At 41.6% G+C, this 17,945-nt stretch overlaps 1 protein-coding gene across 5 annotated transcripts in view; it reads left to right on the top strand.

The window, feature by feature from the left end:
- LOC138755453 (NSFL1 cofactor p47-like) overlaps positions 1-17,383 on the top strand; it is a 32,799-nt gene extending 15,416 nt beyond the window's left edge. For 4 of the 5 annotated variants that reach the window (XM_069921442.1, XM_069921440.1, XM_069921444.1 and 1 more), the window contains 5 exons: positions 174-266; positions 4,993-5,102; positions 6,112-6,249; positions 11,197-11,355; positions 16,560-17,383. In XM_069921442.1, the coding sequence (XP_069777543.1) occupies positions 174-266; positions 4,993-5,102; positions 6,112-6,249; positions 11,197-11,355; positions 16,560-16,722 (663 nt within the window). In that variant the 3' untranslated portion in view covers positions 16,723-17,383. The remainder of the gene's footprint in view (positions 1-173; positions 267-4,992; positions 5,103-6,111; positions 6,250-11,196; positions 11,356-16,559) is intronic. The other variant, XM_069921445.1, reaches the window with a different exon arrangement.
- The last annotated feature ends 562 nt before the right edge of the window (positions 17,384-17,945 follow it).

The raw sequence follows: 17,945 nt of genomic DNA, 5'->3' as shown, positions 1-17,945 counted from the left end.
TAAAATTTTTGTTTCACATGTGAGCTTTAGGATCAAGAGCTCTGGCAACTTTGCTGATGTAAATTATACCGTCTTTTGGATAAAGAGGTTTTCATGTTCCATTAATTTATTTCAACACAAACCAAGATGTATTATGATGAGATTAATTGCAAGGTTTTTAATTTATTTTATAGCCATTTGCGGGTGGTGGATACCGTCTGGGAGTGTCGTCACAAGAATTATCTGAATATGTTTCACAAGATCAAAAAAATGAATCTAATCTTGATGTAAGTTGTTACTGGAAGTCCAGTTTCTGGGCACTGCAAAATCGAAATGTCATCCCACTATTCAAGAAGGCAGGGATACAGCATAAAGGAAATTGCAGACCAGTTAGCCTGATGTCAGTGGTTAGGAAGATATTGGAGTTGATGTCAAGGATGAAGTTATGGAGTTCTTGGAGACACAAGACAAGATAGGGCAAAGCCAGCATAGTTTCCTTAAGAAAAAATTGACAAACTTATTGGAATTCTTTGAAGAAGTAACAAGCAGACTGGATAAGAGAGATGCAGTGGATGTTGTGTGATAGGTGGGGAGGGATGAGTGCATGAGGGAATCATGAAAGGAGCATTCCCTGTGGAAGACCGATAGGGAAGGAGAAGGAATAATGTGTCTGTTGGTGGGATCCTGTAGTAAAGTGCCAGAAATTCCGGCGAATAATGTTTTGGATGCGGAGGCTAGTAGAGTGGTAGATGAAGATTTCAGATTTATTGTCAGGGAATAAAGATGACATGACATACAACTCTGAAATTCCTTTTTCCTGTAGACACGACAGAATTGCCACTAATTGCTAGGGGAAAAATTAACTGCACACAGCGTGAACATGTAAACATGAGGGGGATTCTATGTTTGTTGCATCTGGGGGCAGAGGGGGCCAGGGCAAATGTGTGGCAAGATGAGCGGGAAATGGAGGAGATGCAAGTGAGGGCTGAGTTGATAGTGGTGGAGGGGAAGCCATGTTTGTGGAAGAAGGCAGACATTTTGGAAGATCTGGACTGGAAGACTTCATCTGGGGAACAGATGTGGTGGAGATGGAGAAATTGAGAGAAGGGGATGAAATCGTTGCAGGGGACAGGGTGAGAGGAAGTGTAGTCAAGGTAGTTGTGGGAGTTAGAGGGTTCGTAATATACATCAGTGGAAAGCTTGTCTCCAAGATGGAGACAGAGAGATCCAGGAAGGAGAGAGTGTTATCGGAGATGGACCAGGTGATGTCTGCCTTCTTCCACAAACTTTGCATCCCCTCCACCATGATAAACTCAGTCCTCACCTGTATCTGCTCCATTTCCCGCACATTTGCCCTGACCCCCTCTTCCCCCAGATGCAACGAACATAGAATCCCCCTCATCCTCACCCCACCAGCCTCCGCATCCAGCACATTATCCGCTGGAATTTCCTGCATTTACTTCAGAATCCCACCACCATACACATTTTTCCTTCTCCTGGAGGGATGCACGTATGCTTGGCATTCCAGAATGCTTTCAAATCATGAACTAAGACACTTAATATATTTGGCGTGCACGAGAAGAGCTAAGAATCATTTTATTGTTTAAATGCCTCATGTATTTTTTTAAAAATTAGGCAACTTTATTGACAAAATAAAGAACATTAAATTTCTTGAAACATTATGATATCACTTTTGTCATAGAATTTTGTACACCACAGTAAAGGGCCCTTGGCATAAAACATTCATGGCAATCTTTTTGCCCATCTTTCATTTACCTGCATTAGGTTCATATTTTTTTATGCCTTTGTTTACTGAATGTTTCTTAAACATGGTGATCCACCATTTCTGCCACAAAGTTCTCGATATCAAATACTGCTTAAAGGAAAAATTTCCTTCAAATATCCTTTAAAACTCTTTCCTTGGGCGTACCATATTATTTTTGATATCCTTATCGTGAGAAATAGACTGACTGTTGACACCTCCTAAAATTTGATCTAGCTCTGTTACATAACCCTTCAGCTTTCTTTACTCCAAGCACAACAAACCGAGCCATCCCCACATCTAGTATCCTCTAATCCAGGAAATAGCCTGGTGAATCTATAGTGTGAGCACATTCTTTGTTATGATTAGACTGGACACAATACTTCAAGGGCAATTTAACTAATATTTTGTAAAGTTGCAACATAATGTCCCAACCTTTTTATTCCATGCTTCACACTTGCCATGTGCCGCCTTTGTCACTTTCAGGGAATGATGAACTTGATTGTGATTGTCCCTCTGTTTATCAGCATTTTTTTGGTGCCACAGGATGACTATATATCTCCTACCCACATATTTGACATTATCTTACAGTTGTCAGAATTAAATTCCATCTGCCAAATGCCTTCTGCCAAACTCAATCCAATATGCTTCTTGCTATTGCCATGTATAATCTTCTTTGTTAGTCACCAACCACCAACTTTGGTGTCATTGGCAAACTTACTCATCATACTTCCTACATTCATATTTAAGGTAAACAATAAAATGTGCAAATGCTGAGAGCTACTGCAGTACACAAAAGTGCTGGAGAAACCCCACAGCTTGTGCAGCATCTACAGGAAGCAAAAGGCAGTCGACATTTTGAGCCTAAGCCTGAGTCTTTCGTCAGGAATTTCTCCAGCATCTTTGTGAACTGCACATTCAAATCCAAGTTATTAATGAATTTCACAAATAACACCTATTCCTGACCGCATGGGTCTCAAACTTCCAGTTAGAAAAGAGTCCTTCCATTCTTTGGCCCCTATCACCAAGCTATGTTTGGATCCAATTTGCTAGCTCACCTTGCATCCCATGTGCCTTAACATCTGGAACAGTCTACTATGGGGGATCTTGTCAAATGCCTTAATAAATCAATATAAAAACAGAATATACTGGAAATGCACAGTGGGTCAGGCCCACGTGGGAGGAGAATCAGAGTTAATGTTTCACCTTGAGTGGGAAGGAAGATGGGGAAGGGGTGGGTGTCTCTGCCAGATAAAAGCAGGATTACCCTAGGGACAAGCTATAAACAAAGTTATCTGGTTATTGAGTGAATAGGACCAATTAGAGAGAGAGAATATGGACAAAATAACTTAACAGTTGTGAAGTGCAGATTAAGAAGAGGTTCTAAAGCCCATCTAGACAATGTCCACCAACTTGCTTTCATCAGTCTTCGATACCTTTTAAATATATATTAAAAAAAACAATTAATGAGGCAGGATTTCCCTCACACAAAGCAATCAATACTGACTATATCAATATTTAGGACCTAAGCCGCCCTCCTCCTATTCTGTTTTATTTCCTCTTCTCCCCTCCCACCTATATCCACGAGACTTCTTACCTGTTAGCCTGTGCTCCTCCTCCTCCCTGCTCCTCCTTCCACTTTATTATTCAGGCACCTGGCTGCCTTTTGCTAATTCTTGATGAAGGGTTCAGGCCCAAAGCATTGGTTATCCTCTAGTTCCTATAGATACTTCTGAATTTCTCGAGCACTTTTGTACAAGCCCAGCATCTGCAGACTTTCTTCTTTAACTGTCTTAATCAGAATAGCTCCTCTCTCACAAATGTGCATAAACCTTATCCTTTTCTCTATTACTGCCTAAGGTTCACCAACCAGCAGTTACCTGGCTTATCCCTGCTGCCCATCATAAGTAAAGGAACTGCATTACAGATTTTCAAGTTTCTGGCATCTTATCTGTAGCTATAGAAGATGCTAATATCTTCATTTGGTTGGTAGCTTTCTCCCCTTATTTCCCAAAGCAAGTTCAAGTTTACTGTAATCTGATTGTGTGTGTGTGTGTATATATATATATATATATATATATATAATATATATATATTATATTATATATATATCCAACCAAACAAAACAGCATGTATCTGGACCATAGTACACACACACAGATTCACAGGACACCCTTCACAGAAACAACATGTATACATAACAGTCCAAAATAAATATGTATCAAAATAATTTATGGGTTTCTAACGGAATGAGAGATTGCACCATTATTCGGAGCTGGAATAGCTACTGCAACCAGGTACACTGCCATTTATTTTTTTGCTTAGGGGGACAAAAAAGGATGGATTAAATCTCATCCAGCCTGATAATTTATCAATCCTTGTGCATCCCATGATATCTAACACTTCTTCCTCCTTAATATCAACTGCTCTAAATTCTTGAAATATGTTTTCTGAATTCACAATCTTATACATGGTGAGTGCAGATAAGAAATATTAATTTGGGACCTCATCTAATAGCTCGCCCCTCATATTGGTTACCCTTTTGTTCCCATAGGAACCCATTCTTTTGCTGGCTAACCTCTTTGTCGAAATATGAAATGCCTTAGGATTCTCCTTAATCTTATGACCCCCTTTTACCCTCCTATTTTCTTTAAGTTCTCTACTGCACCCTCTATGCTCTTTAAGAGACTCCCTTGATCCCAGTTGCCAAATGTTTCTTTTTTCCCTGATCAAACTGTCAGAAGTGATAGCAATTGTACGTGTAACTAATCCCTTCCTCCTGCACTAGTCCTTAAGCCAGGTGCTCGTATGTCCTTTTTTTTACCCTCCATTTAACATTTTACTTAATTCTCTCAACTCGCTTTGTAGAACCTTATCCTTCTTTCTGCCCATGACTTTTGTACCTATGTATACTATTTTCTGTACCCAATCTAAGCTATCCCAACAGACTTTTACCTCCCCTACTGAGCATCAGCGTCAACCATGGTGCCACAAATTTGGCTATCGTGATGCTCACCAAAGCCTGGACTATCCCTTTTGCCATTGGTTTTTCAGGTGCTGCAGTTTCTAGGTCTTGATTTGCTTACTCAGTCACCTTGTTTATTTGAGTAGTTTCTGTTAAATGTCAAAGTTAAACCATTTAGTTTTTTGCTTTTCAAAGTGATATTTATAACATTTCCTATTAATGATTCTGTATTCTTGAATTTCTCTTCCCAAAACTTTGTATGACTGGAGTATGTGATTCTTTTCAGGTTCAGATTTTGCTTAAGCTCTGGAAAAATGGATTTAGTTTGGATGATGGAGAGCTCCGAACCTATACAGACCCTAAAAATGCAGAGTTTTTAGAATCCATTGGCAGGGGGTAAGTTGGTTCATACTGTGATTCTGGTGGGTTTTTATAAAAATGACTAAAATGTGAATATTTGATACAAATATGATTTGACATAGAACCATAGTACACTACAGCAAATAAACAGGCCCTTTGGCCCATCTAGTCCATGCTAAACTATTGTTCCACCTACTCCTGTTTACCTATAACTATAACTATAGTTATAACTATAACCATAACTATAAAATGCTCAGCTGAAAGACAAAATGTTCCTCGAGTCTACTTTCTGCTCTTTTTGATCATAAAAGCTTTGAAAATTAGTGATTCTGGGTCCTGGGGCTTCCTGTATGTGGAAGAGAGTAGAAGTGGCCAACTGCACTGAAAGAAGCCCTACATTTGGGCCCCCAAGTGGAAGAGATGGCATGATATCCAGCAATCTTGAGGTCAGCAGAACAAATCTGACTCCAATATTCTGCTTTCCCATTCTTTTCACTTAAGATTTCTCAACATTATACTTTATTTGCAATAATTTGGCCAATCAGCAAACAAGGATTGAATATTTACTTCTTCCATTCGCGTCCCTTTTATATCATTAGAAAGTGAGATTTTCTAGTCATGGGGTGATGCTTTATATTTGTCTTATGTACTTTTAGTTATGCTACATAAAAATGCATCAAAGGCAGGACTTTCGGTAGCTTTAACTAATCAAATTGTTTGTCTGTTGTTATTTGTTGCTTGTGTATATGTGCTTTTTTTACCCCCTCCATAAATCTTCGTCCGCGAAGCCAAGCCAAAGAAGAAAGAGAAAGATATGTGCTTTGAGTCATGACAAATCAACCTTCCCTTTTTATTGTGTGCTTCCTGTTTTGCTGATGTTTTTCTTTCTTCTTTTGCTATTCCACTTATTTTACTTGCTCACCTATCCTTTTCATGTTTCATTCTAATTCTAATTTTACTCATTATCTGCATGTACTCAACAATTTCAAGCTTGTTGTTCACGTGATATTTAAGTTTTGTTTCTTATGTGCATGGTTTAATCCAGAGAGATTCCCATAGAACTTCAAAAATTGGTTCGTGGAAGTCAAGTAAGTTTGGATATGGAGGATCACAGAAGTGAAGAATATTTAAAGCACAAAATGAAGTTCAAGGCATTTTCTGGAGATGGACAAAAATTGGGAAGGTGGGGAAGAGCTTTTGATGATTTCTTGATCTGTTTTGTAGATTTAACAGATCTACAGTTCTTTAGTAGATAGTTGCTGGAGAAATGTTACTTAACCCTTAGTTAAAGCTTAAAATGACTGCAAACTTTGTCCTTATATTAAAAAAAATGTGCTTAGCCAGAGTTTAAAAGATGGAATTTTCTGTAAAGGCACCAAATAATTTGAAGTTATGGGAGTCTTTCTTTAAAATAATTGAAATTATATTTGAATTGACAACCTTTTGATAATTATGTAAATTTTATATTGTGGCGGTGCACATCCTCGTGGCGAACTGGCCCCACTTGTATCGCCACGTGGTGGGGCAGCCATGGGGAAATGGCGTCATCAGAGGTTTCTCTCTGACTCCAGCATCCCTTTCATCACACACCCTGGGCAGTGATTATGATGTCACAATGCACCAGATGACTGAGCTCATGCTGCCCTTAAAGGGGAGCGCTGAATTTGAATAAAAACAGTTATTAACGTCCCTCAACATGGTGGTTGTGTTTCTTCCACTGCTCACACCACCACAGTGGTGACCCCGACAAGCCCAGTCGTTTTTCAGCAGAGGTTAACGCTGTCTCCATCAAGCTTCCCCCCTTTTGGACCCACCGACCGAGAATGTGGTTTGGGTAGGCGGAAGCACAATTTCAACTCCGCAACATCTCCTCAGACGCCACGATGTTCTATCATGTCGTGAGCTCTCAGGACCAAGATACAGCAGTGAGGGTGGATGACATCATTCACCACCCCCCGGCTACGGGCAAGTACACAGCCCTCAAAGACCTGCTGTTTGGAACTTTCGGGCTAACTCCCCAGCCTTCCAGGCTCCTTCACCTTGATGGGCTTGGGGACCGTAGTCTGGCCCTGGCAGAAGACCACAAGCCTTGTTTTCTCTTCCGCCAGATATTCCTGGAACAGATGCCGGAGGACATCAGCTTCTCCTCACAGATGAAGACTTCTCGAACCCAAGGAAAGTAGCAGCCCGTGCGGATGCCCTCTGGTGCACGAAGAGGGAGAACGAGGCAGCCCTCAACCAGGTGGCATGACCAGGAGCCAGCCGACCGCAAGCCGCTCCCAAGACCAAGCCAGAGGAGGGCCAGTCGACCTGGTGTTTCTACCAACAGTGCTGGGGAGTGCAAGCCTCTATGTGCTGCCAGCCCTGCGGGTTTCAGGGAAACGACCAGGTCAGCCGCCGTTGATGACTGCGACGGCTGGCCATACAAACAGCCTCCTTCGTGTGACGGACAGATCCCTCGGCCGCCAATTCCTGGTGGATTCGGGCTGAGCTCAGCGTTCTTCCCCCCTCCACGGCACTAGAGACTCTCACCCGATCTCGAGGTCCAACCCTGCGGACGGCCAACGGTTCCACTGTCAGGACCTACAGCACAGATCAGGAAAGAGAAGTTCCACTGGAGGTTCGTCCTAGCCTACATGGGCACCGCACTGTTAGGGGCCGACCTCCTCAGAGCTCACAGCCTACTGGTTGACATGAAGGGCAAAAGGCTGGTCAACGCCCGAACGTTCCACTCCACCCAAGTGGACACAGCAGAAGCCCGCAGACCTGAAATCCCTAGCCACCGCCAGGGATGAGTTCGATGAGATCCTCCACAAATTCCCTGCCATCTTAGAGCCACGGTTCCACGCTGCTCTGCCCCAGCATGTGGTCTTCCACCACATTGCCACATAGGGCCCCCCCATTGCACGCTAGACCCAGACGGCTGCCGCCCGAAAAGCTCCAGCAGGCAAAGGAGGAGTTCTCCAGGCTCCAAGAACTGGGAATCGTTCAGCGCTCGGACAGCGCCTGAGCATCGCCGCTCCACATGGTCCCGAAATCGTCCAGGGGCTGGAGACCATGCGTGGACTACCGTCCGTTGAACAACGCAACTATCCCAGACAGGTACATATACAGGACTTCTCCGCCAACCTCCACGGCGCACGGGTCTTCTCCAAAGTGGACCTCGTGCAGGGATACCATCAGATCCCGGTGCATCCAGACGACGTGGGTAAGATGCCCATTATCACCCCTTTCAGCCTCTTCGAGTTCCTGCGTATGCCCTTTGGTCTAAAGAACGCGGCCCAAACATTCCAGCGCCTCATGGACTTCCTGTTCATTTACCTGGACAATATTCTCATTCCCAGTTGCAACCACGACGAACACAAAGCCCACCACCGCACACTCTTTGCCCGGCTGGCGGACTTCGGCCTCGCGGTCAATGCAACCAAATGCCAGTTTGGCAAGGAGTCCCTTCAGTTCCTGGGGATCACCATTTCAGCAGATGAGGCTGTGCCAGCGCCAGAGAAGTAGCGACTGTTCAACGATTTCCCAACCCATCCACCCTGAAAGGCCTCCAAGAGTTCGCGGGGATTGTGAACTTTTACCATGGTTTCATCCCTGGAGTCACGCGCACCATGTGCCCATTGTTCATGCTCATGGCCGCCAAAGAAAAGACTTTATCGTGGTCAGAGGAGGCGGACAGGGCTTTCATCGTGACAAAGTAGGCTCTAGCCAGCACAACGCTGTTGGTGCACCCGCGGCCGGAGGCACACACTGCACTCTCCATGGACGTCTCAGCTATGGCAGTGGTGGGGGGGTGGTTCTGGAACAGTGGCTCGATGGACAATGGCACCCGCTTGCTTTTTTCAGCAAGCAGCTGTATCCGCCGGAGCTCAAATACAGCGCTTTTGACCGGGAGCTCCTGGCACTGTATTTGGCCATCTGCCATTTCCGCTACTTCCTCGAGGGCAGGCTGTTCACAGTCTTCACGGATCACAAGCCACTCACTCAAGGGTGGCCAAGGATCCGCAGTCTGTCAGACAGCAGTGCCACCTCTCGTATGTGTCTGAGTTCACGACTGACATCCGACACAGGGCCAGCAAGGACAATAGTGGCAGATGCTCTCGCCCGTCCAGCCATCAACACTCTCACGTCCGGCCTGAATTACGAGCAACTGGCTCAGGCACAGAGGAATGATGCGGAGATGCAGGCCTTGTGGACTGCCATCTTGGGCCTCAAACTCAAGGATGTCCGGGTGCCCAGCAACCCAGACATTTTGTTCTGCGACATCTCAACAGGCATGCCACGCCTGGTGGTTCCGCCGCACTGGAAGGTGAAGGTCTTCAGTCTGGTCCATGACCTTGCTCACCCAGCGGTAAAGACAACCATGCGGATGGTCATGGAGGGGTTTGTGTGGCACAGGCTGAAGAAGGAGGTGGTGGAACTGGCCAGGAATTGTACCAGGTGTCAGACCTCCAAGATCCAGTGACACACGTGAGCCCCCATTCAGAACTTCAACCCGGCGGTTTGCAGATTCCAACACATCCACGTTGATGTCGTCGGGCTCCTCGTGGAGGTGGATCGGGCCACAAGGTGGCCAGAGGTCGTCCCAATTAAGGAGGCCTCCGTAGAGATGTGCACCAGGATTCTGATCAGCCAATGGATTTCCCATTTCGAAGTCCTGGCACACATCACTAGCGGCAGAAGGGTGCAGTTCACGTCTGCCCTGTGAACAGAGATGGCAAAACTCCTGAGGGTCAAGCTCCACCACACCACAGCATATCACCCGCAGTCCAACGGGTTGGTGGAGAGGTTCCACAGGCACCTGAAGGCATTGCTTATGGCCAGGCTCTCTGGACGAGACTGGGCAGACGAACTACCCTGGGTCCTCCTCTGGATTAAGACGGCACCCAAGGAGGACCTGCAGGCTTCAACAACGGAGATGATCTATGGCGCACCGCTTTCCCTGCCAGGTGAGTTTTTCAGCCCAGACTCTGACACCACAGCCACCGACAAAAACGTGCTGGCGGACCTACACAGGTGACTGGCCTCCCAAGCTCCCCCACTCCCAGTATGCCAAGGCACCCGGCTGTTTCATCTCGCCAAAGAACTCAACTCGGCCCAGTTCGTTTTCGTGCAGAGGGGACCATAAGGTGCACTGCTACAGCGACCGTACGAGGAGCCATACAAAGTCTTGCACCGGTCCGGCAGAACCTTCACCCTGGACGTTGGGGGGGAGAGAGGAACTTTTTATGGTGGACCGCTTGAAGTTGGCCCATCTGGACTTGTCACAGCTGGTGCAGACGGCCGCAACCAAGCACCGGAACCGGCAGCCAAAGCGACAGGTTTCTCTCTGACTCCAACATCGCTTCCAGCATGCACCCTGGGCAGTGATTATGATGTCACAATGCACCAGGTGACTGAGCTCATGTTGCCCTTAAATGGGCATGCTGAATGTGAATAAAAACAGTCGTTAACGACCCTCAACGTGGTGGTTGTGTTTCTTCCACTGCTCACACCCCCACAATATCATAAAATTCCATTAATCTGACATGCCAGGGATTTGGTGGTGCCAAGATGGTACATTTTCCAGATTATTCCAATACTCCAACACACTAATTCACTCTTTAAAACAAAAATTATAATAATAAATTTTCTAGTGGGTTTAAAGAGAGTGTGGGAAATAAGGCTCCAATGAGTTTAAAGGGAGCCAAGATTTCAGTGCATTAAATGAGAGTTTGGAAACTGGGGCCCTGGTATATTAAGTAGTGAAATTGCTGAACCTTTGGAATTTCCAAACAATCAGATAGTGGATTATTGGATTTTAACTGTCTTTGACTATATTTCCTCCTCTTAATCTTAATTTTTAACCCAGCCCTTTGTTAATCAATTGAATTATTTTATTTCCTATCACCAGCCTTCTAATATCTGATGGGAGTGAGAACAGTGTACAATCTATTCTTTAAAAAAATTGATTAAAGATTGGACAGGACTGAGGGTTAACAATATTTTAAATAAAAATAATTTGTATTTTATGTGGTTTAAATAAATAATTGTTTTTCGTATTATTTTAAAAATTCTATCTTATCCAGGAAATGGTTGTATTTTTGGCAATTTTGAGCCATAACATGCATTTTTTTCCTTTGTGCAGCCCCACTCCAACTATAGTTAGTACACCTTCTTCTCCAGAAGAGGAGTTCAAATATTTTGTTAATGTTTTGAATGTGAATGAATCTGAGCCAACCACCAATGTTCAAATTCGGCTAGCAGATGGGAGTCGCTTAGTGCAAAAATTCAATCAAACTCATAGGTAAGGAACTGTGGTCTCACTCTGTAATGATCAAAATATGGCTTTTGTGTGATTTGCGTAGATTGGATAGCAATTTCAAAGCTCAGTCAGCTAATTCTTGTTTTTAATTGGAGCACTTTCTCAATTGATATTGTGGCCACAGGACTGAGAACATCTTGGAATGTTTGTTTAAAAAAAAATAGATTTTAGAGGTCTGAGCAATAGGGAGGGGTGGTGGTAGGTGATGGTCAATTTTTTTTCCCTCTATAAAAACAAATCCATGCATTGCTTTCATGAAGCAGTAAATTAAATGGGATCCTGTCTCAACACATTAATCTTGCAATTGAACCAAGTATCTTTAGTCTCGATGATTTGTGTGAGTAGTAGAAGATGTAAAATACCTTGTGAATTTGGTTTTGTGGTTAATATACATTCTTCTAATCAACAATATAGCCTGTATAAACTGGAGGCAGGTAGTTAAAAGCTAAAAATAACTTTTCCTGAAAATTAATTTACTAAATCTTGTCAGCTTTCATCGACAGTGAAATTTTTCAAAAAAATAGTCTTCCACAATTCAATGTGACACACTGTGGCTTCTGTGAGCAGAGAAAGCACAAGTTTCATCAATCAATCAGTTTGAAGGCCCCTCAAATATATAGGATATCAAGTACAAAAATGGTTTAATATTTGCACATAAAAGTCAATAAAGATGATTAATTAGAATTAGGATAGCAAGCTAAAAGCATATGTTAAAAATACAAATAATCCTCAGCACTTCTGAAGGAAAGAGACCGTAATAGTAACTTGTGTTTGCAGGACCAAAAAATGTATTTTAGCAGAAAATGATTTCTTCCAGCTTATGTAAGCCTAAAGTTACCATAACTCCATGGTATTACTTGAATGTCAGAAATGTTTTTGGTGTGGTTCTATTACAGTAGAATCTTTAAAGTAGGGAAGCTCACTACCGTTGCTTAATTTCCACAATTAAGTCTGTATACGTGCACTCTGAGAAGCTTTGTACAGTCTTCTCCAGGTAAGCCATGAGCTTGGACAGTTACTTTTCTAATGTCAGCATCAGTGCGTGCATTTTTTTTCTCTGAAGTTTGTCAAGCTGACAGTAGTGATTCTTTATCATCAGATCAGTGGTTCAACAAGATTCTGATTTTAGACAGATAACTAATCAATTTTGCTAGACCATTGCTTATTTGATTTCTCTCACTTCTATTTACAAAGAACCAACTCAGTAATATTGCTCCATTCTTCGAAGACAAAGGGAAAGTTGCTTTTATTGGGATCCATTTGAAAAGACAATATTCTATTAAAGCACAATATTTGATAGATGTGTTCACAATTGCTTTGTATGGTGTCACTTGCAGCTGAACTTGTAACCCATTGATAAAACAGTGCTTGAAGATGATGCCAAGGAACCTTAAAGAAGTTTTTTAATTCTATTTTGATTGTTAACTTACTCCTTTCTCTTTTATTGGTGAATATATGAATAATATATGAACAACAACAACCTTGCACTCAGTGTCACCAAAACTAAGGAACTGATTGTTGACTTCAGGAAGGGAAAATCAGATGTGTACAATCCAGTGATCATTGGGGGATCAGAGTTGCAGAGGGTGAGCAATTTTAAGTTCTTGGGAGTCACTATCTTGGAGAATCTTTTCTGGAGCCAACATACCTATGGAATTATGAAGAAAGCACATCAGGGCCTCTATTTCCTCAGGTGGTTTGGTATGACACCAGAAATGCTGGTATGGTGGAAAGTGTACTGAGTGGCTTCATCAAGGTCTGGTGTGAAGACACCAATACCCCTGAGCATAAAGCCCTCAAAAGGTAGTGGACACGGCCCAGGACATCACAGGCAAAACCTTCCCAGGGAATGCTGCCATCAGAGAGCAGCAGCAATCATCAAAGATCCACACCACCCAACACATGCTCTATTCTCACTGCTGCCATCAGGAAAGAAGTATAGGTGCCACAAGCAGGTTCAGGAACAGCTACTACCCCTCCACCATCAGACTCCTCAATCAGAGACTCATTTAAGGACTCTTATTTGTGCACTTTATTGATTTTCTTTTTGTTCTCTCTGTATGGCACAGTCAATTTGTTTATATTCACTATCTGTTTACAGTTTTTTGTTTACATGTTTACGTTGTGTATAGTTTTTGCACTACCAATTAGTGGTAATTCTGCCATGTCCGCAGGAAAAAGAATCTCAGGGTTGTTTGTGATCTCATGTATGTACTCTGACGTTAAATCTAAAATCTGAATCTGATGTTACTTGAATCATTATTTAACAAATAATTTTGGATATTTCTCATAATTTGAAAACAATACAGCTGTCAGGTCTCTCCCTCCTTGAATATCATATGGCAAGAAATTCATTCCAAGTGCATAATATGCTTCAAAATGTGAATTGCAAAGTCATATAACTATACATCATGGCAATAGGCCATTTAGCCTGCTGAGTCCACGTCAACTGTCCACCTGGATGAAACTCAATGGACATTGGAACTGAAGGTTGTTGGTGCTGTGGTGCAGCAGTTTGACAAACGATACCACTGTGGGAAAGACTCTTGAAATAAGGTGATGTGGATGCAGCTTCAATTAAAAAAAAACCTTGGGATCACTTTGTAGGGATTATACAAACCTCTTCAACAGTCAGCAGGAGAGGAGGTAGAGGAGTAGACGTAAGGAAATCAAAATGGAGAGATACAAAAGAAGCAAGAGGGGATTTCAAATCCCTCCTTATTAATTGGGATTGCCTTAGTGCAAGGACAACACAAGATAGATTTTCTAAAGTGAGGCCAGGAGAGATTTTTGTGCCAATATATAGATAGGCCTTTTAGAAATGTGGAGTGGCAGACTTAATCTGAGGGAATGAAGGAGGGCAACTGTATGTATGAAGTGTCAGTGAATAATCACTTCAGCCATAGTGGCCATAACTTGATGAGCTTCAAAGTAGTTATGGAAAGGGATAAGGATAATCCAGAGCTTCTGAATTGGAGGCAGGAAGTGGGGGAGGTGTGGTTGGGTTGATTTCAGTATCAGTAGACAGGACCTGGCAGGAGTATACTGAGACCAGCTAGTTAGATAATTCTACATCCTGGAATTGGGAGTTTTTTTTTAAGTGAAATAATGAGTGCTCAGGACCTGTGTGTCAACCAAAAGATGAAAGGAAAGGATGGCAAGTTCAAGGAGCTCAAGGGAAAAGAAGAATGTGGTAAGTATAGAACACTAAAAATGGGAAGTATAGATAATGTAAGTGGGATGCTTAAAGTAGGTACTGTACTTGAAAATAAGAGGGGCCACAAAATAAGATCAAGAAAACTCCTAAGGAATTTTATAAATGTATTGAGCACAAGAGGGTAACCAGGAAAAGAGTGAGGGTTACTAGGGACGAAAGGGGCATTTTGAGAGTATAAGGATAGAATAATCCTTGGGGTCTGATGAGATGCATCCAAGGGTTCTGTGGGATCCAAGAGTGTAGATTGCTGGAACCCACCAGAGATGTACAAATCTCTGTTGGTCACATCTGAGGTGCTAGATTACAAGAAAACCATGAATGTGATACCTTTATTCAAGAAAGAAAGCTGGGAAAAACTAGGTAATTATACGGCAGTTAATATAACATTAGTAGTAGGGACATTAGAAAAATTATCTGAAGGGCTAAATTAATCTACACTTGGAAAGGTAGTAATAATCATTACAGATTTATTTGTGGGAGATTCTGTCCAAATAATTTGTTTTTTGAAGAGCTAACAAAATGTATCAGTGTGGTTTACATAGAAGTTATTGCACTGGAAAAGGTGCATCTTCTCTGCCCCAAAATATTGCTTGGTATAGAATGTTTCTGTTATAAGGACCAACTGGATGGGCTGGGTATGTTTTCCTTGCAGCAGAGATGGCTGATGGAGTCCTGATAGAAGTACACCAGATTATGAGGGCAGAGAAAAAAATCACTTTTCCTCATGGCAGAGATATCATGACCAGAAAGCATAGGTTTTAGGTGAGGTGTAAATGGTATCAACAGATTTTGAGGATTTTTTTTCAGGTGGAGGATGTTTGATGGTCAGCATGGAAATAGTGGGCCATAGGGCCTGCTTTTCTGTGCAAAATGGCTTTGACTTTATTTTTTCACTCTATGTTCAGTGTCATCTTGATTTTATCACAGGCTGAGGGCAACATTGGGTAAATACAGTTTAGAATAAATTTTTTTCAATCATTCTTCAACAAAGTTTCAATCCAAACTGGACAAAAAAAAAATACTCCCTTCCCCTTTGGATTTCTCTCCATGCTGATACGAAGATGAGCAATAGAAATGGAAGTTCCTGGAGTTCTACATCTTGAGGGGTAATGTGACCAAGTGAAAAGATTCTGCTTAGAATATTGTGTAGTGGGATGGTCTAACCTGCAGAGCTATGGAACATATGGAACAGCACAATACAGGCTGTTCAGCCCACAATGTTATGCCAATGTATGTGAACCTGTACCACAACCATCTAGTCCTTCCAATCTCTTATTTGTAACCCTCTATTTTAGAGACTGAAATTTACTATGGTTTGGGGCTAAAACATAGGCTTTAGATAGTGTCTTTGTTGAGATTTGGGTTGTTTAGAGGATTGAGGTTATGGTGTGGTATGTTGTGACTGCAATTAGAGTCCTGCAGAAATTACTCCTCTTTAGAAGTAAATGAGTAACTGGTAGCCAGAGAGTGGGGAAATGGGTAGGGAAAATAGGACTACCTGGATTGATTGGACTCAATAGGGACACATTGCTTCTTCCTTTAAACATTGTGATGCTTGAGCCATTCCATGCAAAATCATTTGTGCACAAGCATCTTTTCTCCTCAAAACTGGAGTGGAAGTAAGTCATTCTCTGTTCTGAGTGACTGACTAAAATGGTTTCTTAATGATTATCAATGCAGATATTTTGAATATCAACCATAACTTGCATCCTTTTGCTTAAAACGGATGGATTGTTTCAAAATGGCTTGTTCACTTCAAAGTGGATTAAAATTGCCAATACATTTTTTTTAGGCTCCTAACAGGTAACAGGGAGAGTAACCTATTATTTTAAGACAATGGTGTAATCAGTCTCTGATCCAATTGCTTTACTGCATTTCTCAAAATTGTTTTGCTCCAATTTTTTTCAGTTCTGAACCTTGTTAGATATCTTGAATGTGAATTAATCATAATGTTTTGCTTTAATTACAGAATTAGTGATATACGTCAGTTTATTATTCAAAATCATCCTGTTTTTGCTACTTCCTCCTTTATACTGATGACCACATTTCCAAATAAAGAACTAACAGATGAAGAGCAAACACTGCAAGAAGCTAAGTTGTTAAATGCAGTGATTGTTCAGCGTTTGAAGTAACTTCACTTTGGATACATAAGATTATACAGGATAGAACAAAGCATATACATTTTTCAATGGGCTGAATCTGAGCTGAATGGCAAAAACTGATAGAATTACCATTATCTTCCAAAACACTTTAGTGTGGTTTGAAAAACAGATGTTGGACTTGCAACAAGAAATTATCTTCATAGTGTGAGAAAAACTAATGGAAACAGTGAATTATACATGAAACGAGCTCTTAATATGTGCCAATCTACTGATTCTCAAATGGCAAATGGAAAAGTGTGACAATTACTGGAATGTTCAGACTGCCATCGTTAATCTTTGCTACTGTTTTTTGGCTAGGTCTACTTGAATATTTATTTCCAAAAACAAATCATTTGGAAATGGTGATATCCCCAAGCTAATAAGGGTAGACATATTTATGCATGATAAATGTATATAAGTTTAGAATATAATCCTGACACGAGAACGATAAAAGTAAAATTTATACTGTTCTTAAACTTATTGTGGAATAAAATGTTCTTTGTGTATTCCATAAAGTTATGCCATGATGAATGCTGCTTCAGTTCCCGTTCTAGCACTGCATGAAATGAATATTAATGTGTCAAAACATGGAATTTACATTTTATTTATTTTTACATCAAAATTATGCAATAAATTGGCTGATATAAAAAGGCTAGAGTTCTTATCCCTGTCATATTATTTAAACAAAATATAAGGGAAGACAAACAAAAATATTACTAATATACAGCAATGGGCTCCAACATTTAATAGGATCATGACCGATAATGATTGTCACTTGAACCCCACATTCACATCTTGCTGTGGTAGCTTTCCACCCCTTTAATAATCAAATGCCTACTTCTGCCTTGGGAATATTCAAAATCAATGCTTCCACGCCTTTTGAAAAAGAACACTGAAAAGACTCATGATAATTAAATTAAATTGGCTTAAATGGATGACCTCTTATTTTTAAATAGTGACTCCATTTCTCACAAGAGGAAATATTCTCTCTACATCCATCCAGTCAAAACCCCATGGAATCTTGCATGGTTCAATCTTCTAAACTCCAGCAGATCATTGTAATACAGTAAAAAACCCAGTATCTGTCACCTACAGATAGATTGGTACCTACCATTGGTAGATACTGGATATGTGAATTTTCCAGTTGCCTGAGACTCACTCTTGAATACCTAATACACCTACATTAAGAATAAACAGTTTAAAAGAGAGAAGAT

Source organism: Narcine bancroftii, chromosome 2 (genome assembly GCF_036971445.1).
Source record: "Narcine bancroftii isolate sNarBan1 chromosome 2, sNarBan1.hap1, whole genome shotgun sequence".
NCBI classification, from domain to species: Eukaryota; Metazoa; Chordata; class Chondrichthyes; order Torpediniformes; family Narcinidae; genus Narcine; species Narcine bancroftii.
The sequence above is the reverse complement of the archived record's forward strand: the minus strand, read 5'-3'. Positions and strand labels throughout refer to the sequence as shown.